The sequence below is a fragment of the Phascolarctos cinereus genome, unplaced genomic scaffold, assembly GCF_003287225.1.
Source record: "Phascolarctos cinereus isolate Bilbo 61053 unplaced genomic scaffold, phaCin_HiC Scaffold_3;HRSCAF=262, whole genome shotgun sequence".
NCBI lineage: Eukaryota > Metazoa > Chordata > Mammalia > Diprotodontia > Phascolarctidae > Phascolarctos > Phascolarctos cinereus.
Window position 1 is genome coordinate 102,397,238 of NW_027555736.1, and position 13,456 is coordinate 102,410,693.

Sequence of the window (13,456 nt, forward strand, 5' to 3'; positions counted from 1 at the left end):
ATTTGGTTGGTATTGTAGATTAAACCCACTGACCATTTTATGACTTCAGGACCCAGATGTGCATCAGTTATTAAGATGATCCATTAGTTTTTGGCTCTTGTACCTCTTATCCCTCCATCACAGACTAAAACCAATCCCAGTCTGGTCTTCAGCCTTATTAAAGGAACTGCACGATCTTGTCCTCCTCCTGCCTCTCAGCATCAGCTTCCAACTCACTGGGTGACTCATTCATCTTGACCTCTCTCAATGAGAGCCGCTGTAGGACTATAGAGGGTAAGGTACTAACTCCACAGCTGAGGGTTTTCAGGCCTTTAATTAGCCCCGTTTGCTTCCCCCGACTCAGATTCTGCATGATTCCCTCTGGGGGTTTCACAATTTTGGCAAAGACAGTTGGTTTGGGGAATTGCTGGTATTTTTCCTTGGGCTTGTTGACAGAGGTCAGTGAGGAGCAGAACAATATAAATTAAAATGTAAGATCCTAATAAAGCAATGTTGAAACCAATTTAATCCTTGTCTGCTGGATTAACCCCTTCTTCCAAAGTTGAACTCAGGCAGAGTTTCTTTTATGACCTGCCCAAAGGACAAGTGAAATTGTGCATTAATAATAAAGAAAGAAAAAGGAAGAAAGAAAATCACCCTTCCTCAGTAAGTTGCCAATAAAATAGATTACAGGCTTTTCACCCATAAGGGCAAGATTATACTAGAGAGCATATGTTTTGGGAAATGAAAGAAATAATTTATTTTTGTTGGAGAAGGGAAGATAGGAATCAGCTCTTTTTCTAACAATTCCTTACAGGTAAAATTTCCTATAAAATGATGTTTCTGGATGAATATGATGAATACAGAGAAATATGGAGAGACTTTCATGAACTAATCTAAAGTGGAATAAGCAGAGCTAAGAAAATAACATACACAAAGACTGCTACAATGTCAATAGAAAAAACAACCTCAACAAAACAAATGAAAATGAATGTTGCAAAATTACAAAGAACAAGCTTGGCCCCAAAGAAGAGATAAGAGAAGACACCATCTCACACCACGTCCTCTCAAGGAAGAGGATCCACAAGTGTGGAATTTTGAAATTGTTGTCAGATTCCACCCCACCCCCTCATATATTAATGTTTTGCTGTGGTTTTTTTTTTTTTTTGTAATCTTCCTCTTTATCTTTCAAATTATCTTTTATTATAAGAGATGACTTTCTGCAATGGAGAGGGAAGAATACAGGTAGAAATGATGAAAAATGATGAAAAACAGAAAATATCAATAAAATTTTATTAAAAGAAGGATTTATATTTTGTGGACTATGATCATCAATTAATGAACTCATCACATTCCTCTTTATAGTACAGTTATTTGTATGACTGACTCATCACCCTGTTAGATGCTAAGCTCTTAACACCACTGCTTTGGAGAAACTGTGGAGCTTGTTTAGAGATTCTATAACTGGTTCTGGTCAGGCAACCATGTGGTGAACGGCTGGCCCATTGATTGGCTGTTGAGGCATTCAAAAGGCCTTAGGAGGCTTCTGTTTTGTCTCTCTCCTTTTGGCTTCATTCTCCCTGGTGGTATGATCCTTTTACTCATGTAATTTGGTGAGAGTTGTGTGTTATAAGGAAAGAGGCCTAAGGCAGTGGTGTGAAACTCCAATAGAAATGGAAGCTACTTATCCATAGATAAAGATCACTGTACTCTGTATGTTGACTTAATTTTAAAAATGTAATGCTGTCTATGTTTTTTTATTTTTAGTTATTATGTTAAATATTTACATTTTAATCTGATTAAGTCTGGTATTTTTATTTATTGTGTTAAATATTTACTAATTACATTTTCATATGCAGTAGTCCTATATTTGACACCTCAGACACAGGGGCCTTCTCTCCTTTCAGGTCATGTGGCCCCCCAAAATGGGCCTCAGTCCTGGGCCTTTGCACTTGCTCTTTTCTGTTCTAGGTGATGGGAGTAGAGTATCTGACTTGGTGAGTTTCAAAAGTTCAGAAGAGCAAGTTACAGGAATCTGGGAGCCAAGATGTAGGCTGAGTTTGGTAGCCAGGGAGCATCCATGTTCAACAGAACAAGGAGTGACCTTCTATACCCAGTACAACAGCAGCTGAGATAAGGCCCCATTTACAGTCATGTTCCATTTGGACATGAACCTGATGAGACCAATGCTATGCAAGAACTGAGGTAAGATTTGAGCCTACTCTTTCCAGAGACCAACATGGTGTAGTGAAAAGTATGACCTCAGGCATTGAGGGGAAATTTACATACCTTGGTTCTTGCTATATTTTTGAAGTAAATATCTTTTTGTAAAAGCTAATTGGTGTTGAATGTTAAATGGAAGTGGAGTTCTAGTCACTGCCACCTACCACTGAAGGGAACACAACTTATGGGGATTTGGGCTGATGGCATTGGAGAAGACAGAAACCCCATAAGCCTTTCAGAGTACACAAGAACTCTCATGAGGAATGTAACTGGATTAGTTTTGGGAGAATGAGTCAGAGACATCAAGTTACACAACCATATAGTAACATTGGTAAAATATTGGTATTAAAACAGTACATCTTTGTAGAAGTTTGGGGTTAGTAAAGGAGATCTGTACTTTTCTGACAGCAATCTAAACTGCTTTCCTCTTCCCATTTAATTAGTGCTCATAAACGAGTTAAAATACTCCAAATTTGGTTAGGGGATTTAGAAATGGAAAGGATTGTAGTATTTAATATAATGAATAAAAATACAAACACTCCTTACAAATGAGTAGCCTAAGGCCTGGACAAATTAGGTAATTTGCCCAAGGTCATATGGGTATTAAGTAGCTGAGCACAGGATTTCTGACTTTATATACAGTGGTCTTTCCACTACATGATGTAACCACCATGACAGTCATTATCAAGTAATGTGAAAGTCTGTCATGTACATAAGGGAACAAATGAATGGATCAATAGAAGAATGAGTATTAACTGAGCATAAGATGTTGTGCTAAACACTGTGAATATAAATATATGATACAATGAGGAAGACATTTCCTTCTCAAGAAGACAGACCCAAAAGGGGTACTAGAAAGTGGGAAGGGAGGAAACTCTGGGATAAGACTTGTGTTGCTTTGCCACAGAGGACAGAACTCAGAGCAGCTGATAAAGCTGCAGAAAAGCAGATTTATATTCAATATACATTAAAAAAAAAAACTAACAAAGCTACCAAAAATACAATGAACTGCCTAGGGAGAGGTAGTTTCCTGCCATTAAAGGTTTTCAAACAGGGGCTGGTTACAACATCAAATATGTTATAGAGAAGATGCCTGCTCTGGCACAAGTTAGACCCCATGACCTCTGAGGTTCCTAGGTTTATATGATCATAATATCATAGGTTTAGATCTGGAAGAGACTTTAGTAGTCATGTAGTTTAAAACATTTTAAAGGTGTATAAACCAAGGCCCAGAACAGGGAAGTGATTTGCCCAAGTTCACTTGAGGAGTAGGTCCCCTGACTCCAAATCCAGTGTCCTTTCCATTGTACCATGACCCAAGTTCAAATCTAGACTCAGACACTTACTAGCTGTATGACTCTAGGCAAGTCACTTAACCTTTCTGTGCCTCAGTTTCCCCATCTACATAATGGGTATGATAATAGCACCTATTTCCTTGAATTATTATGAAGAGAAAATATAAAGTCTTTTGTAAACCTTAAAGTGCTATATAAATACTATTACAATCATTATAATTGCTACTGCTAGTAGTGGGAAGTCTTCTTCTAATGGACATTCATTTAGGTTAATTTTAAATTCATTTTCCCTTACCCAGAAAGATTCTCATTTAATCTAGGCTGAGAAAAAAAAAAAAGGTTAGCAGAGCATGGGGATGCATTAAGGAAATGATCCTGCAAACCATCGAAGACATTTCAGAGAGGAGAAAGAAGAAGCAACTCTGGACTGCTGAATTATCTAGTTATTCTTTGAGCCCCAACACAGGACCTTTGGGGCTTAGCAAGGAGGCCAGGGAATCCTCCATTATGTCTAGACATCACTGAAAGCTAGAAGATCTCTGTTTTTTAGGTAGAAACAAGTCTGTCCATATGATATTAGTGTAAGCTCCAGTCCTCACAGGGGATGATTCACCCTAAGAAAAGGATAAAAAAAATATTTCAAGTTAAATTTGTATATTTTACTTCTCTCTTCAGTTTCCCAATTCAGAGGCTGAGAAGATTTCTGGCCCTAGGTTCAACTTCTTACTCATTGGTCTTAACACAAATAATACCTTGCAAATAATACCCATGACACTATTTGCCAAAAAAGAGTAGCCTCAATCTGACCCGTGCCCCATCAGAAACAGTTTAGTTACAGAAGAATAAAAGTAATATTTGATAAACCAGAAGGCCATCTAGAGAATAAGGCTCTGGTATTGTAGTCACCATTGTGATCATTGCAATTACTGTCACTGGCATAATGACAAATGACATTTACTCATTCATTCTTTCATTCCACAAATATTTATTGAATTCCTCCTCTCGCTCCAGCCTTCCATTATATACTGTAGGCCTATAAAACAGATATAAGATGCTCAACCCTCCTGATGCTTCAAGTCTAATTAAAAGGTATTCTCTTCTTTGGCATTTTAAACGTGTAAGGTGTCTTCAAAGATTCATGGAATCATGGTATTAGACACTATTCAATAATGAATTACTGAGGGCTGGGATTGTCTCAATTTCCTTTCCTTTCTCTTCTACGACAGTGCATAAAAACATTGTAGATCTTAGTAAACATTCATTGGATTGAGTCAACCAGTGTTAACAGAGATTTAAGGGACCTTAAAGGTTTGTCCAATTTCATGTTTTTGTACATGAGGAAACTGAGACCCAGAGAAGTAAAGGCACCCATTTACAGGTCCTGTTGTGACCTGTTTAAACAGTAGGTTAGTAAGAACAACTGGTACTAGAATCCTGAGTCTCTAACTTTAAGCCCAGGACGCTAGAAGGTTTATGACCCACAAGATGACTATGTAGCTCTCAACTAATTTGAAATCTTGTTGGGAAATAAACTGAAGAAACATTTCAAAACACCCCTGGACTTGAAGTCAGAAGACCTCTAAATCTGGCTTGGACTAGATGACCTCCAAGGAGCCTTTTAGATGCAAAATTTTCTATTTTGATGACTTAACCAGAGAGCAATACTGAATAGATTATGACAAATCTGCTGTGTTCAAAACAATCAAATACTAAAATATAAAGAATAAACTAGGGCAATGGGAAATCTAGTTCATCTTTCAGAAAAGTTTCCCATCTCTTCTCTGAAGCCCCAGAACATTTTGTTTGTACCTATCTTCTCCCAGCCATTCCACTGAGGGTTATACTTAAGTGTCTGAAGTATTCAGAGAATACCTTCCCTACTAATCTATAATTTCCTTGAGGGTAAGGATTATACATTTTTCATCTCTGTAGGGTCTTGTATGTAGCACAAACTCAATAAATATGTGTGGAATTGGAGGCAGATAGAATTAAAGAATACTGGGAGAGGTAAGAAAGGACTTTAGCTAACACCTGATCCAACTACCTTATTATACCAAGGAGGGGACTGAGGTTCAGAGAAATGAAATGATCTCCCCAAAATCATACAACTAATAAATGGCACAGCTGGGATTTTCAAGTTTCACCCAGTCACCCCTCCCTATTCAAAAGACTAGTGGCTCCCTGTTACCTTCAAGAGCAAACAAAATATTTTCTTTGGCTTTTAAAGTCCTTCATAACTTGACCCCTTTCTATCTTTCCAATCTTATTTACTCCTTTTCACTTACTATGTGATTCAGCCTTGCTGTTCTTTGTACATGGTACTACATTTCCAGTCTCAGTTCATTTTCACTACTCACCCCCACTCCCCAAACTTGGAATACACTCCCTCTTTATCTCTGCCTCCTGGTTTCCCTTCAACCCTCAGCTAAAATCTAGCCTTCTTTCCCAGTACCCCTTAATCCACCTGAGATTGCCTCCAATTTATCCTGTATTTATTCAGTTTGTATATGGTTGGGTGCATGTTGTTTTTCTCCATTACAATGCAGATTCTTTGAGGGCAAGGACTATTTTTATCTTTCCTTTTCCTTCCTTCTCTTTCTTTTTCCCTACTTTCTTTCTTTCTTTCTCCCTCCCTCCTCTTTCTTTCTTTCTTCCTTTCTTCTTTTTTCTTTATTTCTCTCTCTATCCCTCTCTCTCTTTCTCCCTCTCTTCCTCCCTCCCTCCTCTCTTTGTTTCTTTTTCTCCCTCTCTTTTCTTTCTCTCTACCTTTCTCTGTTTCTTTCTCCCTGTCTTCTTCCTCCCTCCTTTCTCTCTCTCTCTCTCTCTCTCTCTCTCTCTCTCTCTCTCTCTCTCTCTCTCTCTCTCTCTCTCTCTCTCTCTCTTTCTCTTCTTCCCAGCATTTCTTTACTAGCACAATCAGTGGTGAAGATTCTTGAATTCTGTACTAGGAATTTGGACTCCAAACCCAAGCAGTTTAGGGTAGTAGAAAAATCAACTGAATTGAAAAACCTTAATTCTAACCCTGGATCTGCTGGCAGGTCACAGTGTAATCCCTGGACAAATTACTTCTACCCTAGGCCTCAGTTACCCTGGCTGCAAAATGTAGATGGCAGTTAAGAGTGACAGCATATAGTAGGTGTTTAATAAATGTTGATTGATTGATAGATGATATGATCTCTAAGGCCTTTGAAACTCTAAGATTCTTTTATTTTTTGAGTCCTTAGTACTAGCCCTAGTTGTATTTTTTTTAAAAAAGGATGATGGCAATCAATCACTCAAACATTCCTCTTTGAGACTCTCTTCCCTGACAGGATACAGAGGTGTGCATTGGGTCAGGTCAAGGTGCTAGCTTGCTGACAGAGGAGAGAAACTGCTGGCCTCGTGGGCTTGGAAAACCCCTCCGACTGTAAAAGACTAGGAAAAAAAAAACGAGTGGGGGAGTGGAGAGAACATTCACTACATTGGGAAAGTGTAGATAGCTTGAGGCCAGCCGCCCCCGCTCAAAGGGCAGCGTGGGCAAGCCGCTGAGGGGGCTGGGAGAGTGAGGAGAGTGCTGGGAGTGGGCAGCAGCGCTCACGAGTGGGAGACTCGGGCGGCGGCGGCGGCGGCGGCGGCGGCGGCTCAGCCTGTCCGGGGCGCTCGGGATCGCTCAAGCCCTGCTCAGAGCAGCAGCGCAGCGCAGCCCTAGGCAGCGCACTGCAAGAGAGATTGGAGAGCAGCACGCGGGGAGGCCGGGAGCCCCCGGCAGCTCCCCCCACTTCGCAGACCAGCCAGCCAGCCAGCCAGCTACCCCTCTGCCTCTGACTTCAGTTCAGCTCCACCCCCGTGTGGCGGCTGCTCCCTCTGTCAAAAACTGCGCTCGGCGGCACTAGCCCAGCCCCGGGAACCAGCTACACCTGCCCCGGAGCCCTCTCTGCCTCTGTCCTCCCGCCCCCCAACTGGCCCAACTTGGATGGAGTTGGGGTCCTGAGCTCCCTCAATAACAGGTCAGAGGCGACCCCTCTACTTCCACTCCCCGTCCGGGACCCTCTTCTCTTGTCTGCTCAGCTCCAGCGATGGGAAAAGTTGGCGGAGGCAGCGGTGGCGGCGGCTACCCAACCCGGCTAGGCGCGCTCCTCGCCCGCACCGGGATCTTGCTTCTCTGTGCCCGGGGCGCCTGTGGCGGGGGCGGCTCCTGTTGCCCCCCACCGTCCCCCGGATCGGCCCAGCGCTGGACACCAGCCCGAGCTGGGACACCCCCACTGGAGCCCCAAGAGAAGCCGGGGCCGGCGGCTGTTCCTGGGGCGCAGCGGCGCTCTGGGGCTCCTGCCAAACCGAGCAGAGAGTCCGCGGCTCCCATGCCATTCCTCCGCCGCCCGGTGTTTACAGTAGCCCCCGGGGACAGGGCTCTTTCCCTCGAGAGGGGCCCAGGCGGAAACAGCGGGGTCGGAGGACTTCGCTCCATCCGGAGGAGACGGAGTGAGGTGGAACAAGAAAAGGAAGACAACGGTGAGGGCAGGCGCCCACGGGGGCCACTGGGGGACGGAGGGCAGCGGGAGCCTGGCAAAGCTACCCGGTTCCGGCTAGAGGAGCTGAGACTAACAAGTACCACGTTTGCGCTGACCGGGGGACTCAGCACACAACCAAGCCATGGTCCACTGGTCAGGTCACAACAGCAGTGTGAGTAGCAAAGAGGAGGCCAAGCCTCCTGGGAGAATGTGTGTGGGGGTGGGGTGTATATGTGTGTGTGTGGGGGGTGAAGGTCCCTTCCTGGGATTTGGGGGACGTCCCTGGAGCCCAGAGCTGGGAAGGAAATGGTTAAAACAGGCAGAGGACATGAGTAGAAACTGGGGAGAGGGGAGGCTTCTGAATTTAAGATGTTACTGACCATCAGTTTTTCTCCTCTCCCTCCCCCCCATTTTTTTTTAACCCAGGAGTAATAATACCTCCTGTTAACCCCACCACCTTCTTTCCCCAAAAGCAATCCAGTGAGCGTCGCTGAATGCTGAATTTTTCGAAAGCACTTGCAGTTCACATAAACTATGTTCAGGCCTCCCCCACCCCCAGTTTATGGTGATGAAGACTGTGATCATGAAGATAATAGCATTTTTTCCCAAAGTATTAGGAACATGGAAAGTGAAGAGTTAAATTTTCTGGCAGCTTAAAATGCCTTGTTCATTATTTTCAAGACTTAGTTAAGGGCTTTGAGTATGAAAAAGAAAAGTCTTTAGGTGTAGAATATCCGTGGTGTGGAACCCTGTGCCCTCCTCATTTTCCCCATCCTCTGAAGGACTGCAGTGGCAAGCTGGTGCCCTTAATGTATTCCTGTTTCTTGGGAACAAGCGGATGCATGTTTCAGGGAGAACACTCCAGCATCCCCTAACAACATCCGCGTGTGTGTTGTCAGAGTTCGGGGTTTTCCAGCATGTGAATGAATGGTTGTTCTAGTCTAGTACTTCCTGGTCCCAGGAAGATCAGACACAGCAGTTACAACAACCCCCTGTTCTTCCTTCCTTTGCTTTACCTCTGGTGAATAACAGCAAATGTAGAAACCCATTTCGTGGGTGCAGGGGATGAGCTGGAATACAAATGGTTGAAGGTGGGGAGAATAGGCGGCAGGTGGACTCCTCCTTGCAACATTTCTTCTAGCTAGGAAGTGAAGATTGATTTAAAAAACAAAAGAAACTGATTCGCCCTTTTGTACAAACATTGCCACTTTTGAAGTGAAGGGTGCTGGGCGCTGCTCAAGTTTAAATGGAACTGGGAAATTTTAACAGAAAAAGAATTGTGCATAGCTAAAGAAATCTAAAAAGTAAGGAAAGTTCTATAGGCTGTCATAAAGCAGACAGGAAAGTATTAAAACTAGGGATGAGAGGGTGGGAACAAGTATTCAATGGGAAATGTGAGATTTTGTTGTTCATACTATATACAGATTATTCAGCCTAGTACCCTTCATGATATTTTCCATTGTAATGTAATAGCTAAAAATTTTTCTGGAGACTTGTCGCTTAGCTGTATTCATTGTCAGTTCTTCATAAGAGGAGTTGCTTCTATCCAGAAGGTCATTATTTTAAAATGTTAATTCCTTTAGTATATGTTTAGGTAAATCAGAAATTTTTTAAAAAAATAGTGTTGATCAGAATTGTCATTCTAACATCCACAGGGTTTTCCTTGGAATTCAGCCTTTATGGAGAGGGCTAATTTTATCAAGGTTTGAGAAACTTCTTCAATTATTTGATCAAAGAAATTACTTCCATTCAGATTCTTTACACTTTTGTCCTATTCCTTACACTAAACTCTTGGATCTTTCATGTTATAACCACTTAAAATACTCCCCCCACACACACACCATTTGAACTTGAGTCTTCTTTAACTGATGGAATAACTTTCCCAGTGCTTTAAGTGATTAAGAAAAAGCTTCTGGCTTTAAAGGCAGGTTTTAAATACATCAAACATGTAGGTCTTGTCGCACTGGGAAGCAAAAGACTTTTGACTTGAAATATTTCTGGCTTTTACTGTTATCCAAGCCATAAAATATCACTTACCAATTAAACCCTTGCTTTAGTTCATCTCTCAAAAGGTCTTGGAAAGATGGGGATTTCCTTGGCAAATAAGATACTCTCCATGTAAGAAGCACCCCATGATCATTTATGTCTATATAGTTGAGACCCATAGGAATGCTGTTCTTTCCTTGTCCATGGATGCAAACCCAGCAGGACTTAGCTGGGCTAGTGCTTTGGAAGGGTAATGTGCAAAGCATTCTGAAATGTTGTAATTAGCACTATGGGATGTGACTGCTGAATGTTTGACCATCCACAACTACCTAGTCATCTCCACTCCTGCCCTTTAAATGTTTTGTCTCTGGAGAAACAGCCAACTTGAGAAGGAACTTGGGAAGCAAGAAAAAAGAATAGTTATTAGTCATTACTTTTTAGGAGAGGACGGTTGGTGTGGAGTACAAAGGGCCCTGGATTTGCAGCTGGAAAGCTTGGGTTCAAATCTAGTCTTTGCCATTTATTACCTCTGTGACCTATGGCAAATTATTTGACTTTCTGGGGTTCATTTTCCTCATATATAAAAATCAGGGGACTGGACTAGGTGATCTCTAAATTCTCTTTTGGCTCTGTGATCCATCAGTGCCCCACTTAAAGAGATCATTTACATGGAAGTGGTAGGACTTGAATGCGAAGATGTACATATAATGTATATACACATGGATATATACATACATAGATATCCATGTGTATATACATATATATACATAATATATATGTATATACACATGGATATCTATGTGTATATATATGACTATATATATACATATATAGACATAGATACACACGCATACTACTGAGTGAAATATGTGTATATGTGTGTATGCACACATAAGTCAGCCTATTTCACTCAGCAAATGAAACTATTAACATCAATTTGAGATAAATATTGGCGATTGCTGATAATTGCATACATGTAATAATAGCTAATATTTAGATTATCACTCTAAGGATGGTGATGTACTTTCTAAACATTAGATCATTTGATTCTCATGGCAACCCTTTGAGGTAGGTGCTATTTATGGATGAGAAAACTGAGGTTGAGAGATTAAAACACTTCCTTAAGGTCATAATGTAGCTGGTAGGTGTCCAAGGCAGGATTCAAACACAGATCTTCCCGTCCCCAAGCCCAGCACTCTATCCTTTACCCCATGCCTACTTCTAAATGCCTAGCTTATAAATTTGTTTCCCCATTCTTCATTGCTACATGTAACACATACCTTCTGAAACTGCTTAACCTTTAGCTAGAAACCTTTGCCAAGAAGGGGGGGCTGATTACTGTAATGCGGGTATTAGAGGTGCAAATTTATGGTAATTATAGGCTGCCTGTCAAACTCCTTAGGAGCCTTCTGTGGTTCTTATGCTTCCCGTTTCCCACCTACTCCTTCCAAAGATGGGCTCTGGGCGTAGTTTAGTGCAGGTAACAGTTTCAGCTCATCTGTGGGGGTGATGTTCTCCCCTCTACACTGAAGCTATGGTTTAGGAAAGCTGTTGCTAAAGTTCGTGGAACACCTTGGGATTCTTTGGCATGAAAGGAGCTGGGTATGAATCACTGTCATGAGCCTGATACTGTAAGCAAGAACACATTGCTTCTGCCCTACTCATCTTAAACATGCTGTGCCTTGATCTAATTTTATATAGTAATACTCAGTATGTTAATATATAATGTATGTCTCCAATATACATATGTATATACATATGATCTTACTTCCAAGGAGTTCCAGGATACTGTAGCTGTGCTTCCTCATTATTTGTTACTGCAGTCTGGTTAGGTAGGCAGCAAGCATTATTATCTTCGTTTCACATTTTTATGCTAAAGTTAATTCAAATGTTTCATTAGCTTTATTTTCTCACATCGATGATACTTTTTGTTTTACAAGAGATTGTAACTTTTGCAAATCTTGTCCATTATTCCGTTGACTTCTATTTATAGCCTATTTAACATTGTTGTAGCTAGGAGTGTGAATCTCTTCCACTAATTCTTCTGACTTGATTTGTCCTTGGACTTTATGCATATGTTTGAGTCAGAGTGGACTCAATTACTGTTACTCTATCATGTACTGGATTTTGCCACCTCCTTGCCTTTGCTCACATCATTCTCTCTGACTCCAAAGCCCTTCTGTTTTAGTTCCATCTTTCTAGGCATTGCTTGAGGATCAGCCCAATCTTTTGAAGACTTCCTGAGCTTTTCCACTGCCTAAACCTGAAGTGATATCTTCCTTCTCTTTTTCCCATAACACTTTATACCTTGTACTTCTTATTCATTTGATAGACAATGACTGATCCATTTCCTATGCTAATGACTGGTAAAGATACAAAGGTACACACACACACACACACACACACACACACACACACACACGTTATACATACACATATATAGCATGCCCTTTGTAGTCTATTAGAAATAACTTTGAAAAATATAGTGAAAATTGCAATATGACAAGTACATAAAAGAAGGATGAAATGCTATGAAATTAGAGAGATAGCAAGGGTTGATAGGTAGAATGTTGAATATGAGTCAGGAAGCCCAGAGTATGGATACTCCATAGCTATCTGACTTTAGACTGCCAAATCATATTTTACTTCTTAGAGCTTCAATTTCCTCATCTGCAAAATGAAGATGAAATCACTTGTTGTAACTATCTCTCAGGGTTATTGAGAGCCTCAAATAAGACAATGAATGCTTTTGAAACCCTAAAGGGTTGTGTGAATTTCACCTACTTTTTTTTTAAGGAGAGATCACTTCTAGATGGATAAGTCTGTTATAATTGGTATGTGTCTTTGTATTATACTTTGTATCTTTCTATTTGAATGAATTCCTATAGGTGGAAATTTCTGTAGGCAGAGTCTTTACAATCTCATTGGGGAAACAAGGTGTATATACAAATAACTACTGATCAGAGCATTTCCATGTTATAGAAAACAAATGGTCTAAGTTCAGAGGATTTGCAGAGTAGGTCCAGCATAGAGGTATTAGGGAAAAATTTCATGATGGAGATAGCATTTTTAAGCTGAGCCTTAATAATGCTAAGTACCAATTCTACCTTATATCTGAATTTACAAAGCATTTTTCTCACAGAATTCCTTTAGATAGGAAGTGGAAGCAGCTCCCTTCTTGCATTTCCACATTACAACTTAGGATAGTTATTTGGGCTCATGCATTATCTCCAAGAGCTAGACTGAGACTAGATCACATCTTATTTATAGGCTCATACCATCTTTTAGTCATATGACCTTAGTGGTCAACTTATAATTCTTCATACCCCATTCCAGTTCTAAGATACGGTGTGTTAATGCCTTAAGCAAACATGTCCAATTCTTAAGGATATCTTTGGCTTGGTAGTGGGCAAGTTTTTTATAATTGGTACGTGTGTCTCTGCATTATACTTTGTATTTTTCTATTTGAATGAATTTCAGTTGGCA

General features: G+C 41.0%; 1 protein-coding gene across 1 annotated transcript in view; it reads left to right on the forward strand.

The window, feature by feature from the left end:
* Nucleotides 1-7,116: 7,116 nt before the first annotated feature.
* SORCS1 (sortilin related VPS10 domain containing receptor 1) overlaps nucleotides 7,117-13,456 on the forward strand; it is a 705,676-nt gene continuing 699,336 nt past the window's right edge. The window contains 2 exon segments of the mRNA XM_078151070.1: nucleotides 7,117-8,101; nucleotides 8,103-8,156. Of these exon segments, the coding sequence (XP_078007196.1) occupies nucleotides 7,553-8,101; nucleotides 8,103-8,156 (603 nt within the window). The 5' untranslated portion in view covers nucleotides 7,117-7,552.